The sequence below is a fragment of the Oryctolagus cuniculus genome, chromosome 8 (genome assembly GCF_964237555.1).
Source record: "Oryctolagus cuniculus chromosome 8, mOryCun1.1, whole genome shotgun sequence".
Classification (NCBI taxonomy): Eukaryota; Metazoa; Chordata; class Mammalia; order Lagomorpha; family Leporidae; genus Oryctolagus; species Oryctolagus cuniculus.
This window is the reverse complement of record NC_091439.1, coordinates 45,950,617-45,963,552: the sequence shown is the minus strand read 5'-3', so window position 1 is coordinate 45,963,552 and position 12,936 is coordinate 45,950,617. Positions and strand designations below refer to the sequence as shown.

General features: G+C 40.6%; 1 protein-coding gene across 4 annotated transcripts in view; it reads left to right on the top strand.

Annotated features, from left to right (window-relative positions):
• Positions 1–12,936, top strand: part of USP53 (ubiquitin specific peptidase 53) — a 69,950-nt gene that overhangs the window by 19,617 nt on the left and 37,397 nt on the right. For 3 of the 4 annotated variants that reach the window (XM_051820277.2, XM_070047670.1, XM_051820274.2), the window contains 2 exons: positions 6,500–6,592; positions 8,673–8,807. In XM_051820277.2, coding sequence (XP_051676237.1) covers positions 8,784–8,807 — 24 coding nt within the window. In that variant the 5' untranslated portion in view covers positions 6,500–6,592; positions 8,673–8,783. The remainder of the gene's footprint in view (positions 1–6,499; positions 6,593–8,672; positions 8,808–12,936) is intronic. The other variant, XM_051820276.2, reaches the window with a different exon arrangement.

The window sequence follows — 12,936 nt, the reverse complement described above, 5'->3', positions numbered from 1 at the left end:
GCAGCCCCAAGACCTAATTATTTGTTAAATTTTTATCCATACTTTTCAGGAAATCTCTGGTTTAATCTTTCTTAACTCATAAATTAAGAATAATGTTATTATTGATTAGAATGATTTCTTAATACCACTTTTAATGGAAACAAAACTATTTTTGCTGGACACTTTGGTTTTTATAGTAAGTGGAAATTGCTTTTTGAACAGAATGATATACCACTGTAATTTATTAAAAATAAATATTTATTAAGCATTTTATATTAAAATGTTTATTAAATTAAGGATATGTTTCTAAAATACATATATTTAAAAATTTTTAAGCAGTTAACACCACCCCCTCATCCTTTTTAAGAAGTTTAGTGTGCATCTTGATTGATAGATAAAAGAAACAAGGTCTTGGGTTGAAATGAGAATGCATGATTTTTGATGTTGGTCCTTAAGCTCACTTACCCATGTGGCCCTGAAATCAGTGCCCCTGTGGAATCCTAATTTGAGTACCACTGTTTGATCACTTTGAAGATACATCATTTTGCTTTAATCTTCGTAGAAATTTCATTAATTAAATAATATCTATTAACCTTTTTTTCTTCAAAAAGTGTTCTTATGTATAATTTGTTATATTCAACAGTTTTAGATAGGATTGACAAGTAACTACACTATTAAAAATGAGTAAGATATAGGATATTGAAATGCTTTTCTATTGGCCTTAGAATATACATTAAAAGAGTTCTTCAAAATAAATCACTTTCCATGTATATATGTAAATATATATTTTTAAAAGATTTATCTATTTATTCGAAGGGCAGAGTTAGAGAGAGAGAGAGATCATCTATCTGCTGGTTCACTTCCCATATGGCTCCAATGGCTGGGGCTAGACTGGGCCAAAGCCAGGAGCTTCATCTAGGTCTCCCATACGGGTTGCTGCTTTCCCAGGTGCATTAGGCGGGAGCTGGATCGGAAGTAGAACAGCTGTTACTTGAACTGGTGCCCATATTGAATGCCAGTATTGCAGGTGTTGGTTTAACTCACTGTGCCTCAGCGCTGGCCCCATGAATGTATTCTATTTTCTCCTGACAACTGCAGAGAGATAAAATACACATTAGTGTTTGTCAGGTCCTCAGATATCTAACTCAAAGCTGTGTTCCCAGTTGCCCTCTAGCCTGGGACGGATGTCTAACTTGAAGATTCTTAAGGTTACCAGGGAAAGCGAAGCAGTGGGTACAAGGAAAGTATTCATTCTCCTTTACTCTAGGACTCTTCAGTGGCAGTCAGTGCTCTGCTCATTCCAAAAGGCTCTACTGGCATTGGTTGCTATGAGAAAGCAGGAGAACTCTATTTCTGATCTTTTCCCATTACCCCTTTCCTATTCTTTTTCACTTTTATATTTTCCCTTCTGTTCCTGTTTTTTTCTTTAGTTCTTCAAATATTTTTTATAGTTTAGGGAGATGAAAAGCATATTATAACAGAAAATTCTGAGTAAACAAGCATATATGGTTAAGAAATTAGAGAAATATTTGTAAGATGGTACATTTAAATTTTATTTTTTTTTTATTTGAAAGACAGACTTCAAGAGATCTGTAATCTGCTGATTGACTCCCCAAAGGCTCACAGTAGCTGGGGCTGGGTCAGGCTGAAGCCAGGAGCTGGGAACTCATTCCAGGTCTCTTAGTGGGTGGCAGGGACCCAAGTACCTGAGCCATCACCTGTTGCCTCCCAGGGTGCACATTAGTGTGAATCCAGAATCAGGAGCAGAGCTCAAACCCAGGCACTCTGATGTGGGATGCAAGCATTTCAAGAGGCACCTTAACTTCTTTACCAAATACCCACCTTATATATTTTTTTGAAAAAGGAATATTTCACTGACCTCTGCTATACTAACTATACTTTTCCATGTAGTTATTTCTCATGCTCATCTTTAGTTTGTCCCTAATTTGCATAGTTCTACCTTTTCATCTTGAATTTTTTTCTTCTGCCCAAAGGACCTCTTTTAACGTTTCTTGTAGTGTTACTAGTCTGTTGGTGACAAGTTCTTTTAGCTTTTATGTGTTAGAAGAAATGTGTTCACTCTTATCTGTTTGAGAGGTAGAGTTACAGAGAGATGCAGAGAGAGAGAGAGAGAGAGAGGTCTTCCATCCGCTGGTTCACTCCCAAATGACCCCAATGGCCGGAGCTGCGCTGATCGGAAGCCAGGAGCCAGGAGCCTCCTTTGGGCCTCCCTCATGGGTGCAGGGGTCCAAATGCTGGGGCCATCGTCTACTGCTTTCCAAGGCCATAGCACAGAGCTGGATTGGAAGAGGAGCAGCGGGGCCTAGAAACGATACCCATATGGGATGCCAGTGCTGCAGGCAGAGAATTAACTTACTGGATCACAGTGCTGGCCCCTCACTCTTGTTTTTGAAAGCTATTTTTACTCTGATTAAAGGGTTCTAAGTTGACATTTCTCTTTTAGTCCTTTAAAGATTTTGCTTCTCTCTGTTAGCTTGCATCTTTTTCTGCTCTACGTAATGTGTCCTTTTCCTTTGCTTTAAAGATTTTCTTATCACTGGTAAAAACAATTTAATTATGTGTCTTAACATCATGTCTCTTGTGTTTGGTTTTTTGAGCATCTTGGATCAGCAGATTTTTAATTTTAAAGAAATTTGAGAACTTGTTGACTGCTGTTTCTTCAAATGATGTTTCTGTCTCCTCCTCTGCATGACTCCATTTACATGTCCAGGCGTAGGTGGTTGCTTGAAGTTGCCCCATGGCTCACTGATGCTGTCTTCATTTTCTTTATAGATTTTTTCTGTTTCATTTTGTATGGTTTCTATTACTCTATTTTCAAGTTCTTTTATCTTTTCCTTTGGAATGTCTTATCTACTATTAATCTCATTCATTGTATTTTTTATTTTAGAAATTGTATTTTTCACCTCTAGAAGTTTGATATGGGTCTTTTTTTTTAACAAAAAGATTTGTTTATTTGTTTGAAAGGCAAAATTATAGAGAGGGAATGACAGCAAGAGAGAGAGAGAGAGAGAGAGAGAGAGAGAGATTGATTGATTGATTTCATCCACTAGTTCACTCCCTGAATGGCTGCAATGGCTGGGGCTGGACCAGGCTAAAGAGAGAGAGAAAGAGAGAAAGATATTTCACCCACTAGTTCACTCCCTGAATGGCTGCAATGGCTGGGGCTGGACCAGGCTAAAGCCAGGAGCCAGGAGCATCATCCCACATGGTTGCAGGGGCCTAAGCACTTGGGCCATCTTTGGCTGCTTTCCCAGACACATTAACAGCAGCTGGATCAGAAGTGGAGCAGCCAGAACTTGAATTGGTGCCCATATGGAATGCTACCTGCTACTCCACGATACAGGCCCCATGATATGCATCTTGAGATCCCTTTCATTTTTCTACTTAAATGTGTTCAGTCTTACCTGTAGTTGTTTAAATGTGTGGAATCCAGCTGTAGTAGTTGATGTGATGTACTTGCCGTAGTGTGTTTTAGTGTATTTTTTTTTCTTCCTCATTCTGGGATTCTGGCTTGTATTTTCTCGTTTCTTTGAATGTCTGGTGATTTTTACTAGATGTCAGACAAGTGTTAAGATATAGATACTTTTATAGCCCTAAAAATAATCCTGAACTTTGTTGTGGGACAAGGTTAATTTATTTGGACGCAATGTGATCATTTTACTCTTTAGCTTTATTAGGAAAGAACTTTTTTGTTACAACAGAAATGTGTTTATTCTAGGGTTCATTTCTCTTCACTTGGGACCTTTCCTCAAGCGAGGCCCTGTGAATTCTGAAGTTTCCCACTTGGCTGTTGGGAACAGGGCACTATCCTGGCCTGTGTGAACTCTGGGTAATGTTTCTTCGAGTCCTGTTTGGTATTTCTTTACCAGGCTTCAGGGCATTTCCTATTACTCACCAGAGTACTCAGGGAAACCTCTAGAGATCCCTGGGTTTAATTGCAGCTCTCTCCTCTGCTGTGCTTTGCTCTGCCAACTCTATAAACTTTGGGGCATCTACTGGCCTCTGATGTTTGCTTTATAAACTAATTGGCAAGGCCACTCCTTACCAACAAAACATCTATTCAAATAGACTTTGTGAGGACAGTTTGTGGTGGAGCAGGTTAAGCCACTGGTTGACAGTGGCATCCCATATCAGAGTCCTGGTTCAAGTTCTATTTGCTCCAGTCTCCTGCTAATGTGTCTTCTACTCACATGGGAAATACAGATGGAATTCCTGGCTCTTGACTTGTGCCTGGACCAGCCCCAGCCCTAGGGGCCATCTGGGAAGTGAACCAGCAGATGAAAGATCTTTCTCTTTCTCCCCTGCCCCCACTACTCTGTGTCTTCCTCTCTCACTCTGCCTTTTAAATAAACAAATAAATCTTAAAGAATTCCAGAAAAATCCAGAAAAATCTTGACTTCAGTTTTAAGAATTCAAAATACTGAGGCCGGTGCTGTGGCGTAGTAGGTAAAGCTGCTGCTTGTAGCATCAGCATCCCATATGGGCGCTGGTCCCTGCTGCTCCACTTCCAATCCAGCTTTCTTGTAATGTGCCTGGGAGGGTGGTCCAAGTACTTGGACCTCTGCACTCATGTGGGAGAACCTGAAGAAGCTCCTGACTCCTGGCTTTGGATCAGCTCAGTTCCGGCTGTTACTGCCATTTGAAGAGTGAACCAGTGGATGGAAGATCTCTCTCTTTGTCTCTGCCTCTCTCTATATAACCCTGCCTTTCAAATAAAATAAATAAAGCTTTAAAAAAATTCAAAATCTAATATTAATATAGCTTTTGATTAATACTTTGAAGAAATGCTGATAAATTGTAAAAGCCAGTGCTGTATTATATATACTCGAAACCCAAACAAAACAAATGCTCTATAAACTCTAAAAGTGAACATTATTGAATTCTAATAGTTATATTTAACTTAAGATTTTAATGGATTTTTATCTTTGCAGATTTTTTAAATTTGTATTAAATTGATAAAACTTCATTTCTATTATATTCATAATGTTTCATTATTCACAATATTAAGATAGTGAAGCAAAAACAACAAAAAATAAATTGTGAAGCCTTCTTAAGTTAGTAAAAGTCGACATTGTTAAAATGGTATGGATCTATTGGAAGTCATAAAAGTGAATTTATGTGCCATTTCTCATTGCTAAATTTTTAAGTTCTATTTTGAGGTGAGGAATAGAGTGAAAAGTTTGTGTTCATTTGTTTAATGTGTGTGCATGTATGCATTGGTCTTTTGGAACTTCTACCTGAGAAATATCTGTATATATTAATAGCTATTAATTTTGTTAGATGTCATGTTGCATTACTACATGCAAATTATCCAAAAAGGAAAATCTATATTGCTAAAATCTATTCCAACAACTATCCTAGGCTTTAACTTTTTACAATAGGTAATAGATGAAATAAGGATTAATCTAATTAGAATAATTATTTTGTGATAAGTATTCATTAAAGTAGTCTTTATACTTTGTGTTGAGTAATACAGAGAACTTGAAAGAAATCATAGAAGTATGTTTTTCTGTAGTTTGATCCAGTGTCCAATGTAGTTTCAGAACTTTGGTAGTCCTAAAAAACTTGCCAGTTACATTGGGAAGACTTCACTGGCCTTAGAGGTTCTATTTTGAATGAATACTTTATACTTTCATCTGATGAGAAGGCAGTACAGTTAAATAAATATGACATATTAGTGTGATGTCTTATGTCTCTGAGTTAGAGACAAAGTTAGAATACTTAAAAGCTAACATTTACTGTGTTCTTACTGAACATTAGAAGTGTTAATCTAATTTCATCCTTACAACAACCCTGAGGTAGGTACCACTTTTATCCTTAGTTTATTGATGAAAAAACCAGATCTCAGAAAATGTTTTTTCCAAGTTAAGTCCCAGGGCAGGTAAAGAGTGAAGCTGAAATTGGAATTCAGGCAATCTGCTTTCAAGATGGTGGTGTTAACCACAGTGCTGCACTACCTCTAAAGCTGTGCTGTTGTTGATTTTTTGGTAAAATGCATTCCAAGGTAGTATTTTTTTATAGTATGATAAGAAATGGTATGCAGGAAAGTTAGGAAATATGTAAGTGCTTGGTAAAACACTTAGTTGTTTGTAGTAGATAAATGGGTCCTATTGTGTTTTAAGAAAAAGAAGCTTTCAAAGGGAAGTTCTGAAAGGCTTTTCATAATTAAGTTGTTAAAAACACAGGATACAGGCACCCATATTGGATTATGTGCATTTGAGTCCTGTTCTGGATCCCAGCTTCTTACTAATGCATACCTGGGGAGGCAGCAGGTATGATGACTCATGGAGCTGAGTTCTTGCCACCCACATGGGAGGCCTGGATTGGGTTTCTGGCTTCCAGCCATTTGAGTGAACAAGTGGTTGGGAGGTGTCTGTCTCCTTCCCTGTCAAATGAAATAAATTAATTAAAAAAGAAATTACTTACTATTTGCCATTTAAAAAATATCTGACTCTATCTTTAATATCTTTAATCTTTTTTTTTCAAATCTGTTTTCTAGGTTCTGTGGCAATTGGATATATTCCGACGAAGTTTACGAGTTCTGACTGGTCATGTTTGTCAAGGAGATGCCTGTATATTTTGTGCTTTGAAGGTAACCTTTTAATAGTTTGAAAAACATTATCAATTGCTTCTCAAAAATTTAATTTTTATACTTGACATATTTGATCAGTTGATTTATAAGTAAAGTTCATTTTAAAGTGATGTATAGTTTCGAGGATGAATTCTTGATGTATGATTTATTCAGGTTTGTGGGGTTTTTTTTGTTTTTTTTTTGTTTTTTTTTTTGTTTTTGACAGGCAGAGTGGACAGTGAGAGAGAGAGACAGAGAGAAAGGTCTTCCTTTTGCCATTGGTTCACCCTCCAATGGCTGCCGCGGCCGGCGCACCGCGCTGATCCAAAGGCAGGAGCCAGGTGCTTCTCCTGGTCTCCCATGGGGTGCAGGGCCATAGCAGAGAGCTGGCCTGGAAGAGGGGCAACCGGGACAGAATCCGGTGCCCCGACCGGGATTAGAACCCGATGTGCCAGCGCCGCAGGCGGAGGATTAGCCTATTGAGCCGCGGCACCAGCCAGGATTGTGGGTTTTTAAAAAGATTTATTTATTTGAAAGGCTGAGTTACAGAGAACGAGGTAAGCACACATGCACGCGCACACACACAAGGAGGGAGTTGGAGAGGGAGAGCGAGAGCTTCCATTCACTGGTTTATTCTCCAAATAGCCACAGTGGCTGTGGCAGATCGATGCCAGGAGCCAAGAACTCCATCCGGGTCTTCCATGTAGATATAGGGGCCCAAGCATGTGGGCCATCTTTTGCTGCTTTCCCAGGCATATTAACAGGGAGCTGGATTGGAAATGGAATAACCAGAAGTGGAGCAGGCTGGAGTCCCACTGGTGCTTACTTGACAGGTAGTCACTGAAAACCTTTTCACCCCACTTTCTTCCATATGGGATGATTGTCATAAAACTGGAATTTATTAAAAGATTTTTCCTGTGATAGAAAGGGAGACAGAGAGTGGGAAGGAGTGGGTGGGAGGGGAAGGAAAAGAGGGAAGGAAGGAAGAAGGGAATATCATTATGTTCTTAGACTTGTATCTACAGATCATATTGAATCTGTTCAAAGCTAATTAAAAATTTTAGAAGTAAATAAAATTTTTCCTGCTTAAATTCAATAAGACTAGAAAATCATATTTACACCAATAATCTCAGGGCCAGCACTGCGGTACAGTGGGTAAAGCTGCTGCTTGTGGTGCCAGCATCCCATATGGGCGATGATTTGAGTCCCGACTGTTCCACTTCTGATCCAGCACCCTGCTAATGCTCCTGAGAAAGCAGTGGAAGATGGCCCAGGTGGTTGGGCCTCTGAGCCCATGTGGGAGACCTGGAAGAAGCTCTTGGCCCTTATGTGAGCTCCTCTTAATTTTTATGTGACTAGGACGGCGCCGCGGCTCACTAGGCTAATCCTCCTCCTTGCAGCGCCGGCACACCAGGTTTTAGTCCCGGTCGGGGCGCCGGATTCTGTCCCGGTTGCCTCTCTTCCAGGCCAGCTCTCTGCTGTGGCCAGGGAGTGTAGTGGAGGATGGCCCAAGTACTTGGGCCCTGCACCCCATGGGAGACCAGGAGAAGCACCTGGCTCCTGCCATCGGATCAGCACGTGCGCCGGCTGCAGCGCACCAGCCACGGCGGCCATTGGAGGGTGAACCAACGGCAAAGGAAGACCTTTCTCTCTGTCTCTCTCTCTCACTGTCCATTCCGCCTGTCAAAAAAAAAAAAATTTATGTGACTATATGTTAATTTTTGGTCAGCATGATTTTAATTCCTGTAGTATATTTTTAGGTTTCAAGTGACTTACTGCAAAACTCTGTTCATTTAATGGCATGCATTAGAATCATCTGAGGGAATATTTTAAAACTGGGCACACCTCAAGCTTATACAGTCAGAATCTCTGAAAACTCCATGTGTTAAATTCTTACACACGTTAACAGATGATGTGGAGACTGCTGCAGCTTTTTTTATGCTTTACTCATTGAAATAATTGTTTTATATGGAATTTTAGAGTAAAAGACCGTTCCGTATTAGTTTGTGAGTATATTGAATTTCTCTGTGTTGCAATGAAATTTTGAAGTGTTTTTAAAATTATTGGCATTAAACTTACTGATGTACTTGTTGATTCCCAGACAATATTTGCACAGTTTCAGCACAGCCGAGAAAAGGCACTTCCATCAGATAACATAAGGCATGCTCTGGCAGAAAGCTTCAAAGATGAGCAGCGATTTCAGCTTGGCCTAATGGATGATGCTGCAGAGTGCTTTGTATGTATCTGATAATCCTTCAGAAGTTAGAATAGTAGTTTTCATTGCTTAGGTAGCACTAATTTTGGAACAGTTGAAATAAAAATGTCCAATAACAGAAAAGTATCAGAGCTGGTTGGTGCATCTGAGTCTTACCCATTCTGTAAGGCTCAATTTAAATCTGTCTCTATTTTGGTGATTTGTGCTGCTCTAATTTTTGTTAGGTGACTGAACCTAAAAACTAAAAAACTTTGCAAACTTAAATCACAGTTCTGCCTCTACAGTATTTTCAAGTGCAGCACATTCTCAGTAGTGATATTTATCTTTTCATGCACTGGTTCTCATGGAGAGAGAAGGGAATCGTGGTGGGCAGCTATCAATTGGGGTGATGATTTTGATACCACACGTCAGGTTGAGAGTCACTGGGGCTGATGTTCTCAAGCTCCATGTTACCACCATGTTAATAATTAGAGCATTGCTTATACATCTTCTAAAATATGTATGTCGATTATTAAATATCTCAGTAAAATACAAGAGTACTTCATAGAAAAATGGAATAAAAACTAAGCTTATTTTTGTTCAAAAATTTTTTTGATATCTGTATATAGGTTTATCATAATATACATTTTCCATAGTTTTTTGAAGAACTCTGCGTGGATTTTTAAAAAATTTTTGCACCACAACAAACCAATCTTTTTTTTTTTTTTAAAGATTTATTTATTTGAGAGGTAGAGTTACAGACAGTGAAAGGGAGAGAAAAAGAGAGAAAGGTCTTCCATCCACTGGTTCACTCCCCAGTTGGCCGTGACAGCTGGAGCTGAGCCAATCCGAAGCCAGGAGCCAGGAGCTTCTTTCTGGTCTCCCACGTGGGTACAGGGGTCCAAGCACTTGGGCCATCTTTTACTGCTTTTCCAGGCCATAGCAGAGAGCTAGATCAGAAGTGGAGCAACCAGAACTAGAACCGGCGGCCATATGGGATGCCGGCGCCGCAGGTGGAGGATTAGCATGCTGCGCCACAGCGCTGCCCTAATAAACCCATCTTTTAATCCCAGTTTTTTTGAACATTTTTGAAGTACCCATGTAGATGTAATTTAGATTTAAGACATAGTCATTTTTTCTCTTGACCCTGTTTTTATTTATTTTTTTAAAAGATTCACTTATTTATTTGAAAGGCAGAGTTGGGGGGGCGGGGTCGTCCATCCACCGATTCACTCCCCAAATGACTGCAAGGGCCGGAGCTGTGCCCATCCAAAGGCAGGAGCTTCTTCTGGGTCTCCCACGCAGGTGCAGGGGCCCAAGGACATAGGCTATCTTCCACTGCTTTCCCAGGCCATAGCAGAGAGCTGGATCAGAAGTGGAGTAGCCGGGACTTGAACCGGCACCCATATGGGATGCAGGTGGAGGTGGCTTTATCGGCTATGCCACAGCTCCAAGCCCGACCCTGTTTTTATTTGGTGAATTCTGTAAATTCTTCCATCACAAACATTTTATGGTTTTCCTTTCATGTTATTTGCCCACCACCACTTCATTCTAGTTCAGATCTCTGCCATCAGCATTATTTAATTCTCCTTACTAGTGTCCATTCAGCCTTTATGGCCTATTTTTACAAATAATACATATTTCCATGCTTTTTTTTTTTTTTTTGACAGGCAGAGTGGACAGTGAGAGAGAGAGACAGAGAGAATGGTCTTCCTTTGCCATTGGTTCACCCTCCAATGGCCACTGCGGCTGGCGCGCCGCAGCTGGCACGCCGCAGCTGGCGCACCACACTGATCTGAAGGCAGGAGCCAGGTGCTTCTCCTGGTCTCCCATGGGGTGCAGGGCCCAAGTACTTGGGCCATCCTCCACTGCACTCCCTGGCCACAGCAGAGAGCTGGCCTGGAAGAGGGACAACTGGGACAGAATCCAGCGCCCCGACCGGGACTAGAACCTGGTGTGCTGGCGCCGCAAGGCAGAGGATTAGCCTAGTGAGCCTCGGCGCTGGCCCTCCATGTCTTTTTGAAGGCACTTCAAATCATTCCTGGAATTTCTCTAGAATTTGCTATCTGTAGAATTCATTTGGCATTTCTATGTTCGCTTTTTTCTTGAATGAGTGTCTTGGTTTTCTTAGACAGATGGACAGCCCCTTGATCTGCATGTAGTGTAGCATACTTCTGTATTGATTAAAAATTGTGTAACAGCACACTCAGTAATAAAATTTTCATATTTTTGTTTACAATTGATCTATTACTTATAACATGAATAGATTTTGTACAACATTAAATTTAGAGTTTTACATTTTTAAAAGACTTATTTGTTTATTTGAAAGAGGAGAGGAGAGGCAGAGAGAGAGAGGTCTTCCATCTGTTGGTTCACTCTCCAGTTGGCCACAATAGTTGGAGAGCAGCTTTCCTAGTGCAGGCTGTGTGTCACTGGGGTTAGCAAGGCAGAGAAGACAGGAAAGGGGAGGCCCAGTGTCAGCATGGAGGGCCACATTCCCAGTCCCCCTGGGCAGATGGGCAAGCTGAGGGCTGAGGTGACAGCTTGTGCTGTGGTCACACCTCGGGCTCACACCCAGCCCCCTGCAAGACTCTAAGGAAGGACTTGTGGGCAGTTTGAGCCCAGCCCAGCATCTCAGACACACAAGCCCTGGGGTCGGAGGGCACGGCTGAAGCTGTGCTGATCCGAAGCCAGGAGCTTCTTCTGGGTCTCCCACATGGGTGCAGGGTCCCAAGGACTTGGGCCATCTTCTACTGCTTTCCCAGGCCATAGCAGATAGCTGGATTGGAAGTGGAGCAGCCGGGACTCAAACTGGTGCCCATGGGATGCCAGCACTGCAGGCGGTGGCTTTACCTTCTGTGCCACAGCACCGGCCCCAGAGTTTTACTTTCACATGAATGAAATTTACTGGTATACAATAATGATAATTCATGAAATGACTAGAAAACCAGGCTGACATCATTGAATGATTTTGAATTTCCTGGGCAGAGGAAGATTGTGTTAGAATCTCTTGGTTAATAAGCTTTGGGGAAAAATAAGGAGTATTCTGTTAAATAAATCCCTTTTATTTTTCTGTATTTTAAATCTGAACTTACTTATGAAATTTGTTGCAGTGCACACTGCCTGCATTATGTTATTTGTTGCTCCACATTTTATTACTGTAATGAAATACCCAAGACAGGCTAACTTTATAAAGAGATTTGTTGAGCTCTGAGTTTTGGAGGTCAAAAATCCAGAACTTGGCACAGACTCTGGTGAAGGCCCCGCTGCTATGATACCTTGTGGCAGATGGCAGTGGCGGGAATGCGGGCAGGAGGAGGAAATCACATTGCCAACAGTAAGTGGAGAGAGAGGGAAGGGGTAGGCAGGCTCCCACTTTAATTGACCATGGTGCCTTGAGAAATAGCTTATTCCCTCCTCTGGCATGTACTCTGTTGGCCTAAGAACCTCTCAGTAGGCCCCATTTCTTGAAGATTCCACACCAACTACTGTTACCAACCACCACACTGGGAAACAAGTTCCCAACACATGAGACTTAAGGGGCAAAGCACATACAAACCATAGCAGGGTGGATATTGAGCCTTTATCATTGATATTTTGATGTAAGTTATATGGATTATATAAGTAACTTAAGGAGCATTTTAAAATAGTTACTTGATATTTCTTAATATGAAAATGCTGAAATCACAGGAAACTATGTTTTCTAATGCTTTAGGTGTCAGCCACTATGAGTAGATTTTGCAAGTATCTTAAATGACTTTATTAAAAGTGCTGTATTATGTTTAATTTCTTTTGTTTATTTTTTTAAGCTAATGCTTTTACAAAAAGTAAATAATTGAGTAACATTTAAAATGTTTTATTAGAGAGGGAAGTTGAAAAGTTAACAGGATGTATGGCACACCTAAACTTACACTTAAGAAAATCTTCATTTAAAAAGAGTTTTTTTTTTTCATTTAAAAAAATTTTTTTTTTATTTTATTTTATTTTATTTTATTTTATTTTATTTTTTTGACAGGCAGAGTTAGACAGACAGAGAGAGAGAGACAGAGAGAAAGGTCTTTTTTCTGTTGGTTCACCCCAAAATGGCTGCTACAGCCGGCATGCTGCGCCGATCCGAAGCCAGGAGCCAGGCGCTTATCCCTGGTCTCCCATGCGGGTGCAGGGGCCCAAG